The sequence below is a fragment of the Bos mutus genome, chromosome 6 (assembly GCF_027580195.1).
Source record: "Bos mutus isolate GX-2022 chromosome 6, NWIPB_WYAK_1.1, whole genome shotgun sequence".
NCBI lineage: Eukaryota > Metazoa > Chordata > Mammalia > Artiodactyla > Bovidae > Bos > Bos mutus.
Genome location: NC_091622.1, coordinates 72,341,623 through 72,354,281, shown reverse-complemented (window position 1 = coordinate 72,354,281; position 12,659 = coordinate 72,341,623). Strand labels below are relative to the sequence as shown.

The following is a 12,659-nucleotide window of genomic DNA, read 5'->3' as shown; positions in this document are numbered from 1 at the left end:
AATATTAGTTCTATACTATACTTAAATAATTAAATAAAATTAAAAGTTACTTATAAAAGTAATTATACTCTACATGATAATTCTTGTACTTTTTGTCTTAAACGTAAATTCTAATGTATTACCTCTGGGGTCTCAGCAGGACACACCATTCCCCATAATGTATTATGCAATTGTCTAGGTTTTGCTAGTTTGCCGTCTCTACCAATGGGAGAATTTAAACGACGCAGGTGAGAAAGAGTAGATGCAAAAGTCAGGCGATTTAATACCTAGAAAACAATAACAAATCTTTATAGAGCTTGGGCATTTCTGTTACACTATCGTATTTTTGGCAAATACTAAAATGAGGCAAAATCATATTTTTCACATATAATCCACTCAGTGTCCAACAGTTTCCATCCTTCCTTTCTCCAATCTGCCCTGGATAATTCTGTTCACTCTTGTAACTTAACTGACCCTTACAGCAAGGATGGCAAATGTATGACATATAGTTCTAACATGCCACATAAATGTTTTATGGCCTATCTCCAAACATTTGGATGGTAGTGGGGTTTTTTTAACTTGATTTGTTCTTCGTTGTATCCCAGTACCTAGAACAGTACTTAGCAAACATCAGCCACTAAGTGTTATATGCTACCAACTCTCATTCCTTAGACCATAGCAAACATCACTAACCCATCCCAGAACTTTTTCCAGGTTGAGGCCTCTGAACCCAACACAGAGATTCAATATTTACAGAACACTAAGCAAGGTAATACTTGTGTAAGTACGGTAATATTTAGAGAGATATAAAGTAATCAACACAATCTCAATGTACCTAATAACACATCACCTCTTTCCCCACACCTACAACAATCCATCCTCCTTCCTCTTCCTAAATCTCCTATCATGGTTAATGGTGTCACCCCTCCCTTTATCTCCCAACCTAGAAATCCCATATCATCTTTGTCTCTGACTTCCTCCTTTCATGCATCAATAAACATATCCTGTCAACTCTATTTCCCAACTTCCCGAAAAAACTAAACCGTCTATTCCCAATGTCACAGCAAAAAACCAGCTCCTCACCTCTTAACCTGTACTACTATCATTAGCTCCTAAGTCCCTGCAATGTCCTCTCCAATCTACTCTGCTCAGTTACCAGAATTATTAAAACACAGATATAGGTAAGTTCACATCACTCACTGAATTAAAAAATATTAGACAGTTCCCCACCAGCTAAAGGAGCATGACACTGAAGCTCTTTTCAATGAAGTCCCAGACAACCTTCCCCTACTATAGTCCTCAGAACTGCTGTACTCCATCCACACTGCCGAACACTTCTCACCTCCACAACTGCCACAGGATGGAATGCACTCCCCATTCTGCTCTGCTTGGTGAAATTCTACCACTTCTATAGAAGACATTTGATCACCTCCAAGAAGAACTGTTTTCTTTTCTCTGTTCTATAGAGTTTTCCATCATTCATCTAATCACAAACTTCCTAATATTTCTCAAATCTGACTCCACTCTCTACCTCCATAGAACTGTTCTACTGAAGGCTCTAACCATTTCTCACTGAGCCTGTTGCAACAATCTTTCTGCCACCAACTATGCCCTTCTCAAATCTTTTCTCCACAATGACATTTACTGTGAAGCTACCTAAAAAGCAAAAATGAATGCCCCTCTACAAGCTGTTCCCACGCTCCCCTCTCCAACCCCACATTTCTAACTCTCCCACTTTGATTTGAAAACACTAGAATGATCTAGCGGAGAAGGCAATGGCACCCCACTCTAGTACTCTTGCCTGGAAAATCCATGGACGGAGGAGCCTGGTGGGCTGCAGTCCATGGAGTCACTAGGAGTTGGGCACGACTGAGCAGCTTCACTTTCACTTTTCACTTTCATGCATTGGAGAAGGAAATGGCAACCCACTCTAGTGTTCTTGCCTGGAGAATCCCAGGGACGGGGGAGCCTGGTGGGCTGCCGTCTATTGGATACAACTGAAGTGACTTAGCAGCAGTAGCAGAATGATCTAGCTCCTCCCACATACATGAGCCCTTTTCTCCCTCTGTCCCTTTGTTCAGGATATTAAGAAATTTTCTCCAGTTTTCCTATGAGCTATCGGTTCTGCCCTCCTCCAAGGCTTGGGCTATTTCTCAACTACCCTTCAAGACCCAGCTCACATGCCACCTCCTAAAGAAAACATTTCTGTTCACACTCTCAGGCAGTGCTATATACCTTTCTCCAGCATCCCCACAGAGCAAGCATGCATAGCTCTCATTTAATACTCCCTGTACCATGCTGTAATATCTGTTTCCATCTATGAGTACATACTGTAAGCTACTAAAGATCAGGGATCATGTTTTATTCATTCTTTGCAGATCCAATGTGTAACAGAGCTATTGGCACATCTTAAAACCCAGGAACTGAACTCAACTGGCAGGATGGCATTTATCGTAATTCAGCTCAAGGCATAGTGAGATATATAAGGACAAATGTTTCCTCTAATAGATGGTGAGCTCCTTGAGGGCTGGAATCAACCTGTGAACCCAGCATCACAAACACCAACTAGAGTCAACAAATCCTTACTAAACTAAAAGAAACTAGAAATTTAATTGGGTTATGAGCATCCTTCCATAATTCTTAAGATACTTAGACTTCCAGGAATTAAGAGGTTAAAGTTCATGTCTGAATGCCAAATTAATCAGGTGATACTGGTATAGGCTTGTTTTAAAAAAAAAAAAAAAAAAGCAAATGAGGGGGAGATCCCTTCCATAAAGCTAAACATGTACATGGTAAGTTTTAAATCTCATATGAAAAGTAATTACAAAAAACAAATAAAAACACCTGGTGAGACATTTTTGTAAAATGTTTCCCCCATTAATCATTCTGAGAGTACCTACTGCAATCACTGTACATAAAACAGGGCAACATACAGAAATCAGTTTAGAAGTATTACATTACACAAAATAATTTATCCCCTGAGTATCAGTTTCTAATATGGAACTTTTAAGACAAAAATTTCATGAACATAGACTGTTTCACCTCCTAAGAACCTATGTGAATTTATTAAATATCTTGATGAGAGTCAAAACTTTAAAATCTCTTAGTAATGCTAACAGCTAACTTAAGAAAATTTTCACTTTCATAATTCAAAAGCCTCCAAGTGCTTTTATATCTAACCAAGAAAAAAAAAAAAAAAAAGGGAAAACAATTTACATTCAATAAATGAAGATTCTATTAGTTTCATAATGTTTTCTTACCAAACCTGTAGTCACAGTTGACATCCTTACCTGAGATACTCCAGCTCTGGCTTGATGAGCTTTCTTTTGGTCACCCCAGTTTCCAGTAGCTAAAGAGTATTTTAGGCCATCAGATATAATCCTTGTTTTAATTGCCAATTCCAAGTTAAAATCCTTTCCACGATCAATGAACTTCTGGGCATAGATCCGTACTTCTTTAAGCAAATTCTTAAACATTCTGCCCAATAAAACGTTTTAAACTTGTCAAGGTCTGTAATATGAATTCTTTAACAAGGACACTGTTGCCCACAAGGAGGCGAAAAGTGGTTGAGACGGGGGGGGGGGGTTATTCTTTTTTATATAAAAAGCACAGATGTACATACAGTACAAAAACATACACAAGCAAAGCAGTAAGGGAAAAAATAGTCGAAAGAGGGTGCTTAGTGGGGTGGTAAAAAACAAGGTTGAAAAACTCTAATCTACAACACAATAAATACAAGAACATGCACAAAACACTGCTAATATCATTTTTGTGCTAAATTGTCTACATAATTTTTACAAATAAGTTTTTCCAATTATAGAAATAGTATATGTTCATTATAGTAAATATAAAAACATATTAAGAATAAAATAAAAATCATGTATAACCTTAATTCTGACACAACCACTGCTTCCTCTCTAGCTTTTGTGTTTTTATAAACTGCAAAGCAGAACTAACAAAATTCCAATATCAGCACTCAGAAAGTCAATCAATAACTGAGCTTTCTCAAATGCTTTGCAATGGTGGAGAGGAATAAAGAAAATGTTAACAAGTGATAAACGTTCCCACAATCTTGAAATTCTCAGATATGAAGCAGAACTAAACTGCACAACTGGCAAAGAATGTAGCTAACTTCACATGTACCCATTATGCATGCCAAGATAGTTTTTTAGCACCTCCATGTGCCATAACCAATCTAAAGTGAAATTTATCTACTTGTAACAGTATCGTTCTATAATCTCTTACCCTCTAAATAAGAATGCAAGTAGTGGTCCAGCAAGGTCCAATCTTTTGTTTCCATAGTGATCTCTGTCATCTAATTCTCTTCTACCCAAAGCTGCTAGCAGCAACCTATGAACCATGTACCTTTAAAAAAGAAAAAGAGAAAGCACATGGTTTAGGCTTTCCTTTTTCAACATATATTAAAAACATCAATTTTGACATTTTCAGCTTTAAGGAAAACTTCATCTCAACCACATCTTGGCAAAGAACTTAAAACAATGAAATACGACATACCCCAAGAAATAAGCTTTCTTGGTCTCACAAAAATCACTGACGCCAACATGAGGGAGCATTTCTTTCTGTAATACTTCCTTGGCATATTTAATTCTTTTCTCTTTGGTAACACCAGGCTTTGCCCCTCTTGAACCAATGAAATTTAGTGCAACATTCTGTTCTTGGATGACAAAAGCTTCATCGAGTGATGGTTTAACCTATCCGTTAATTAAAATAAAATTATTTTTAAATTATCTTTAAGATAAGGCAACTGTCAACTTATAATATGTTAAATATCCCTATGAACCCCTAACTAAATACGCAAATATTGTTAGAAATTCAAGGAACCACAAAATCCTAGAACTTAAAAACATTATTGATCTAGGGACCTCTGAAAAAAATGATCAGCATGGACAATCATACTTTCCAGAAAAATACAAATAATTCCATTATAACAGAGCACAGTGGGTTTGTGTTTGTTTTTTTTTTTTTTACATTTTAATAAACAATAGCTTAAAAAAGTTCCTTTCAAATATCTAAAATCAATTTAGAGAAGTTTAACACTCAAACTAAGCTCAAATGAATAAATGTGTCATAATGCTGTCAGTCTTGGTTTAAGAGGTTTATCCTTTCTTTTAACTATCTAAATACTTATCTTTAAGTATTAAGAGGAAAAAAGTAACTACTGACAAAAGCTTAAAGTAAAATCTAAACAGAATCCATTTTGTCATGTAATCATATCAATAAATACTCTAATAACTAAAATGTACTTCACTTTCTAACTTTGTAACCAATGTTTAGCCTATATTTTACTTTATTTCTCTGCAGTCTTAAAGACTTTGGATAATTCAGGACAATTTTAAGAATATCAAGTACTCCTTAGACAAGGATGGTTGATGAGGAAATGCATATTTATCTAGACTCAACAAACCTTCCCATAAAAGTAGTAACTTCACAGTGGAAGAACTTAACAGCTGCTGCTGTGAAGCTGACATTACCAATGATGGGACAAAATGACATCATGTGACTCCTGACTTGATGCCCTGGGAAGCACACATTATGATCTCTAGATTTGTCCTGCCAAGAAATGGCGTAAATTGAATCTAATCATGAGGAAATATCAGAAAAATCCAACTTGAAGAGTATTCTATAAAATAAATGGCCTACCCGCTCCAAAAACTTCAGTGGTATGAAACAACAGAAAGAGACAGGGGAAGATTAAAAGAGACTAAGCAAACATTAAAAACAGCATGTAATGGATGAGTGACTGGATTTTGAACCAGGAAAAAAAATGCCATTAAGGACACTATCAATATCTCTGGCAAAAACTTGAATAAGATCTCCAGGTTAACAGTATATACTACAACAAAATACCAATTTTAAGAACTGCACTATGATTATGTGAGTAAATACCCTGATTCTTATGAAATATACACTCAAGTATTTAGGAATAAAGGGGCACGATGCCTAAGCTCACTTTCAAATGATCCAGAAAAAAACAATGTATATACACAGATAAAAAGAATCCTAAAACAAATGTGGCAAAAGTAACAGCTGCTAAATACAGGCACAGACTATATAGGAGTTATTTGTAACTTTTCTGTAAGTTTGAAATGGTTTAAAAATACAAGTTTTTTTTTTTTTTTTTTTAAGATATCAACTCTTCTTTTCCCCTTACTAAACTGCATCAGACTAGTGTGCCTTTATGATTTTCCTTATTACTATTTCTTCCTTATGCTGTCAATGAACTCTGGCTTCCTCTAGTTTTCAGGTCAATTTTACATAGAATTGTCAGGCAAAGAAGTCAAGGCAGGGCTGAAGGCTTTTGCTATACAGTAAATAGAATGGGGTTTACAACAGCTAAATTGATCTTCAGAGCAGCTTTCTTTTGTGTTTTAGGATTAGCAACAGTCGGTAACTTTAAATCTCTTGAAAAACACTATGAATACATTTTGCATGCACATTACCATTTCCATCATCTCTGGATCTTCAAAATCATAAATAATATGCTCTAAAATATCTCTGTCAGACACAAAACCTAACGCTCTAAACACAATAATGATGGGAACTTCTTGCTTGATATACGGTAGCGTTGCCACAATACGTTGACCAATAGCACTCTTTTTTGCACCCTAGGAAAAAAAATCATTAGAATATGAGAATACAGAGATTACAGCCATATATAAACATCATTAGAACCATTTCAAATAAATGTCCATTGTATGTATTTCAAAAAAAGCATGCCTCTCATACTCTAAGGACTGTCCTATGGCTGTTTTCAAAAACCACTGCAACAGGTTTACTTATTTGACAGACAGGCTGGTCATTCAGACCTGAGAGAATTTCCATTCTCTACTCTGTTTGCCAAGATTCTCTAGAATACCTCAAGACTGTATCTGGAAACTCTGGCCACAAAAGAATATAAACACAGACTACCCTTTGTCCTTTCCCCCAACCAAAAAAATTGGGAAGTTTGGAAGAAATAGATAAAGGGAAGCTAAGAGAGACAATAGACAGGCAAATGTGGGAAAAAGCTACGAACAGAACGAAAAATAAACTGAGAGTTGGTTGGTGAGCTATCTCCAAATATGAATGATTATTCAATATTAAAAAAGTCTCTTTCATATAGACTTCTCTTTTACAATTTCTCTCTTTAATTACATACAGAAATGAAATAAGTCACCACCCTTCACTGGCATACAAACACCTGGTTTCTCAATTTTAATCAAATTTCTTTCCTTTACTATCAAACTCTACCTTCTCATGGCCTCATAATCCTATATTATCATGGTCCATTTAATAACTATTGTTTTCTTCCTCCTACTTCAGGCCTCCTTCCTTAGAAACCTTATTTCATCTCATGAGTGTTCAGTAACAACTTTTCACAACTGATATCTAAATCTTCATCCTGGTCTTTTTCCTGTACCCACAACCCTCACAACTCCAATTGCCATTTGGCTGTTTCAACACTTATTCCACCTGTTTCATCATAGACGTTTTTCAAAATATGCAACACATTTAAAAAGAAGGCCTACACCATGTACTTCTCACATCACTACATTCTCTCTAAAAATCAATTCTTTGAAGTTCTCTATTTTATCTTGAACCTCAGGATAGAACAAGACAATCTTTTTTTTTTTTCATGGCTGCCTATAGGCTATTGACACTCATAACCACAGTGTTTCCACTTCAGGCAGACTGACTAGTCTTCTTTTGGGGCACACACACTTGAGGAGCTTAATAAGGTACAGGAAATTCAATGGCTGAGAATACTAATTTCAGTCTGTCAGCAACCCTCAAGGCCCAAGGCAAGTAACTAAACTCCATTTCCTAATTTGTAAAGTTAGAGAGGTGAGGGAAGGTTTCAGATTGTTATCAAATAGCTACTGTGGGACCTAACAGGCAAAACAGTGAAGCCCTGGGCAATGATTATACAAAGCTTGGTTGATGCAAAGAGTTGTGAGATACCAAGTGTCCGACACTTGGCCAGATTTGACTACAGAGCACGGCAAAAGCATACAGAGTATGGGAATGGGCAGGTGGCTACACCTTTTAGCCACAACTTCCAAGTTGACAAAATCACTATGAACAATTATCTGTGAATTTTAAAAAGTTAAAAACACTACATAGAGGGAGTTGCCCGCTAGTCCAGTGGTTAGGACTTAGCCCTTTCATTGCTGGGGCCTGGGTTCAATCCCTGGTTAGGGAACTAAGATCTTATAAGCCACAAGCCACAGTCAGAAAAAGCAGGAGCAAAATTCCCTAAAAAAAACTATACAGAAATATACATGTATATTGAAATGTCAACAAAATAAAGACCATACACCTAAACTGTTCATTTCATTCCCTTTAAAATGTTATCCTTTTAATTTTATTTCATGATTATAAGACAGAGACCTTATGTTTTTGCTTAGTGATTTTCAACTCTGGCTTCACATGAGAATATTCCAGGGAATTAAATAAAACAACATGGGTCCCCAAGCCCCATTCCTCAACTGAGTAAATGAAAATTCTGGAAAGAACCATAGAATCTTGAGTCATCCTCATGTTATATCAAACTTTATCACTAAATCTAGATGATTTTCCTTTCTCTGTCTCTGATTAAGTGATTTTGCCCATAGCTTCCATGATAATCTCCCTAATATACTGTGTTCCTTATACTTCTGGCCTCCATAATCCAGGCCAAACACTTATCAATTAAGAATCCACATCACAATCACCTGGGGATCTTTCTCAAACACTTGTAGCTGGGCTCCATTCTACCCCCAGTCACAAGAGAAAACCATCTTAATTCTTTAAAACACTTATTCTACATGGGATTTTTAACTTGAGGCCCTTAAACCTCTTTGTTCAAGTTCTTCTTTATAAAACATCAAAGTGACATTACACTCTGCAGAAGCGTTTATAAGAGCACAAGACTGGAAACCTAAACATCCATCACAAGTTCAGTTCAGTCGCTCAGTCGTGTCCGACTCTTTGAGACCCCGTGAACCGCAGCACGCCAGGCCTCCCTGTCCATCACAAGGGAATGGCTCAATAAATTATATTACATCCATACATGGAGTATCACATCTCAGAAATAATGAAAAACTGCTGATCTAAACTTGTTTTTAAAAGATACCAGCAAGGTGCAAACACTGTTTTTGAATTAAGACTATTTCTGAATGGTCTCATGAGAAATTATCAAAAGTAGCTGCTTCTGAGGAAAGAGATTTGGAGGTCAAAGGAAGACTACTTTTTGTACTTTTCTGAACCACTTTAATGTGCATATATGACTTACATTAAAAATTTTAACAAATAAAAATATACACGAAATTAGTTACAACAAATTTCCAGGAGAACCATGAAAATTAAATCAAGTAACCTAAGTAACATAGTTGGCACACAGCTATAGTCAAGAAATGCTATTGTTAGATTACATTATCGTAAGTAACATGCCTATGCTGGGTGGCTTCTTGATGGCGCTCAATGATCTCTGCCTCTGTTACTGCCTTGTGTGGTCCCCCTGGAGAATAGACTGTATGTGCTGAATTGCACCTAACAAAAAGAACATGGCAAAAACGAAAGGATGTTGCTTTTGAGATTAAGGCATAAAAGATGGCAATTTCCATGTTGTTCATATGCTCTATGGCTCTGCTCAATTACTGTGACAAGCAAGTTGCCATGTTGTCAGGGGCTATATGGAGGGGCACCACGTGGCAAGGAACTGAATCTTGCCAACAACCACAAAAATGAGCCTTATAATGACTGTGGCCCAAAAACCTTGATTGCAGCCTTGTGACCAGAGGACCCAGCTAATCCACATCCAGAAACTATGACATGATAAATGTTGCTACTGGAGTAATCTGTTACACAGCAATAAGTATTAATAAATAACAAAGTTGGATCATGGAAAAAGGAAGAGAGTTCCAGAAAAACATCTATTTCTGCTTTAGTGACTATGCCAAAGCCTTTGACTGTGTGGATCACAACAAATTGTGGAAAATTCTGAAAGAGATGGGAATATCAGACCACCTGACCTGCCTCTTGAGAAACCTGTATACAGGTCAGGAAGCAACAGTTAGAACTGGACATGGAACAGACTGGTTCCAAATAGGAAAAGGAGTATGTCAAGGCTGTATATTGTCACTCTGCTTATTTACCTTATATGCAGATTACATCATGAGAAATGCTGGGCGAGAGGAAGCACAAGCTGGAATCAAGATTGCCAGGAGAAATATCAATAACCTCAGATATGCAGATGACACCACCCTTATGGCAGAAAGTGAAGAGGAACTAAAAAGCCTCTTGATGAAAGTGAAAGAGGAGAGTGAAAAAGTTGGCTTAAAGCTCAACATTCAGAAAACAAAGATCATGGCATCTGGTCCCATCATTTCATGGGAAATAGATGGGGAAACAGTGGAAACAGTGTCAGACTTTATTTTTGGGGGCTCCAAAATCACTGCAGATGGTGACTGCAGCCACGAAATTAAAAGACATTTACTCCTTGGAAGGAAAGTTATGACCAACCTAGACAGTATATTCAAAAGCAGAGACATTACTTTGCCAACAAAGGTCCGTCTAGTCAAGGCTGTGGTTTTTCCAATGGTCATGTATGGCTGTGAGAGCTGGACTGTGAAGAAAGCTGAGCACCAAACAATTGATGCTTTTGAACTGTGGTGTTGGAGAAGACTCTTGAGAGTCCCTTGGACTGCAGGAGATCCAATCAGTCCATTCTAAAGGAGATCAGTCCTGGGTGTTCTTTAGAAGGAATGATGCTGAAGCTGAAACTCCAATACTTTGGCGACCTCATGCAAAGAGTTGATTCATTGGAAAAGACTCTGGTGCTGGGAGGGATTGGGGGCAGGAGGAGAAGGGGACGACAGAGGATGAGGTGGCTGGATGGCATCACTGATTCAAAGGACATGAGTTTGAGTGAACTCTGGGAGTTGGTGATGGACATGGAGGCCTGGCGTGCTGCAATTCATGGGGTCGCAAAGAGTCAGACACAACTGAGCGACTGAACTGAACTGAAAGTGCCTTTCATACAACACTGATAATATGTTCCAGAAAAACTTTTTGACAAAGCATGCAGCCTGGTAACTTACAGAACTAGATTAGAAGGAATAAACCCAAACAATATCATGTAATATTCCATACCTGTCCTCCTCTCGCCAGCATGCTAACCCAGATAGTGCTGGTGGGTCGAGAAGAATTCTCCAGACATGATCTACACTCTCCTGTGTAGGCATATTTGGAATCCTTTTTGGCAAACACATAGACTGTGTTTGTTGCCATTTTCTCTTGAGCAATCAGAACCTACATGGACAATAAAAGTTATAGCCATAAAACACACAAGGTCTTTGAATTACAAAGAACAGTGAAAGCTGCATCTTAATTTAATCTGACTGTACAAGCTCAATGAAATAACAGTTCTTAAACTTTACATATTCCATTTTGCATAAACACTTAACTGCAACATATTAAGCTCAAACTGTCGAAATTTCTAGTGTATATTATACATAGCTAAACAAAGTTTTGGTTTAATGTAAATTCAGCTGTCACCTGCCTAATAATTCAACTGCTACTTCCAGATTATTACACAAAATTTACTTTTTAATTTCAACTTTCATGAGCTTAATGATCATTTGTTATTTTTTATACATAATGCTATTATACCTTTTCTGATCCATTAATAATGAAGTAGCCACCAGGATCCAAGGGGCATTCATTTAACTCACAAAGATCACGATCAGTTAAGCCATTCAATAGGCAGTAAGTTGAACGCAACATAATTGGAATTTTTCCTATAAAAGTTTTCTGATGCTGCGTCTGAAGTTGTTCTTCACCTTCTTTAATGACTGTTTTTGTTATGTCAACATAAAGTGGAGCAGAGTACCTTTGAAAATAAAAGTAGATCACAAGTTAATAGTAAGGTATTTGCTAAAACTCTCAACTGGCCAAAATTTTATTTTCTGAATTTTATTTCAAAATTAGCTGCTGGAAAAGAAACATGGGTTCTTACGTGAGATTTCTTAATCTGGCCTCATTTGGCATCATTGGTGATGGAGCACCATCTCTTTCCCAATGGGTGGGCTTGGACAGGTAAATCTGTTCAAACTTCAGCAAATATCTTGGCTAAAATGAAAAAAACCATGGAAAAAAGTAAATAATTTTTTCCATAAAAAATTTAATGATTCAGTTTTAATCAACATTAATATTTTGAGTAGAAACAGCTCGACTGTAGAAAATGCCAAAGTTAATCCACCTTACTAAAATAGTGACTCTCCATAGTCACTATCCATATTCCATAGACATCAAGTTTTATACTTCATCACTCTCTTAAGGTGGAAGACAAAAGAGACTGTAAAGACTAAGCATATATCATATGCTCTGAATTCATGTCAAACAACTAAAATGGATTTGCATTAATGATCTGTACAGCTGCTTCATGTGCCCTCTCCTTAGCTGAGGTTAGGTTAACAAAGTTACCGGAAAACAAAGAAAAGATAAATTCATACAATTAGAAACGTGTTCTAAACTAATCGACAGGACATGGGAAAAAGTAAACCTAACTCTTCAATTACACATAACAGAAGATGTCAGCACCAGTCGCAGGGCAAAACGGAGGTGCTGATTTTGGAACCCTTCCTGTATACTGGTCAAAGACATCTTTATTCTGGACAATGAAGATCAACTTTTTGCCA

At 36.9% G+C, this 12,659-nt stretch overlaps 1 protein-coding gene across 1 annotated transcript in view; it reads right to left on the bottom strand.

The window, feature by feature from the left end:
* The window catches only part of POLR2B (RNA polymerase II subunit B), a 45,754-nt gene that overhangs the window by 21,656 nt on the left and 11,439 nt on the right, over positions 1 to 12,659 (bottom strand). Inside the window, exons 4-11 of the mRNA XM_005899033.2 lie at positions 11,978 to 12,090; positions 11,632 to 11,851; positions 11,113 to 11,271; positions 6,441 to 6,605; positions 4,495 to 4,691; positions 4,225 to 4,344; positions 3,270 to 3,456; positions 123 to 266 (exon numbers count right to left, since the gene is read on the bottom strand). Of these exons, the coding sequence (XP_005899095.1) occupies positions 123 to 266; positions 3,270 to 3,456; positions 4,225 to 4,344; positions 4,495 to 4,691; positions 6,441 to 6,605; positions 11,113 to 11,271; positions 11,632 to 11,851; positions 11,978 to 12,090 (1,305 nt within the window). The remainder of the gene's footprint in view (positions 1 to 122; positions 267 to 3,269; positions 3,457 to 4,224; positions 4,345 to 4,494; positions 4,692 to 6,440; positions 6,606 to 11,112; positions 11,272 to 11,631; positions 11,852 to 11,977; positions 12,091 to 12,659) is intronic.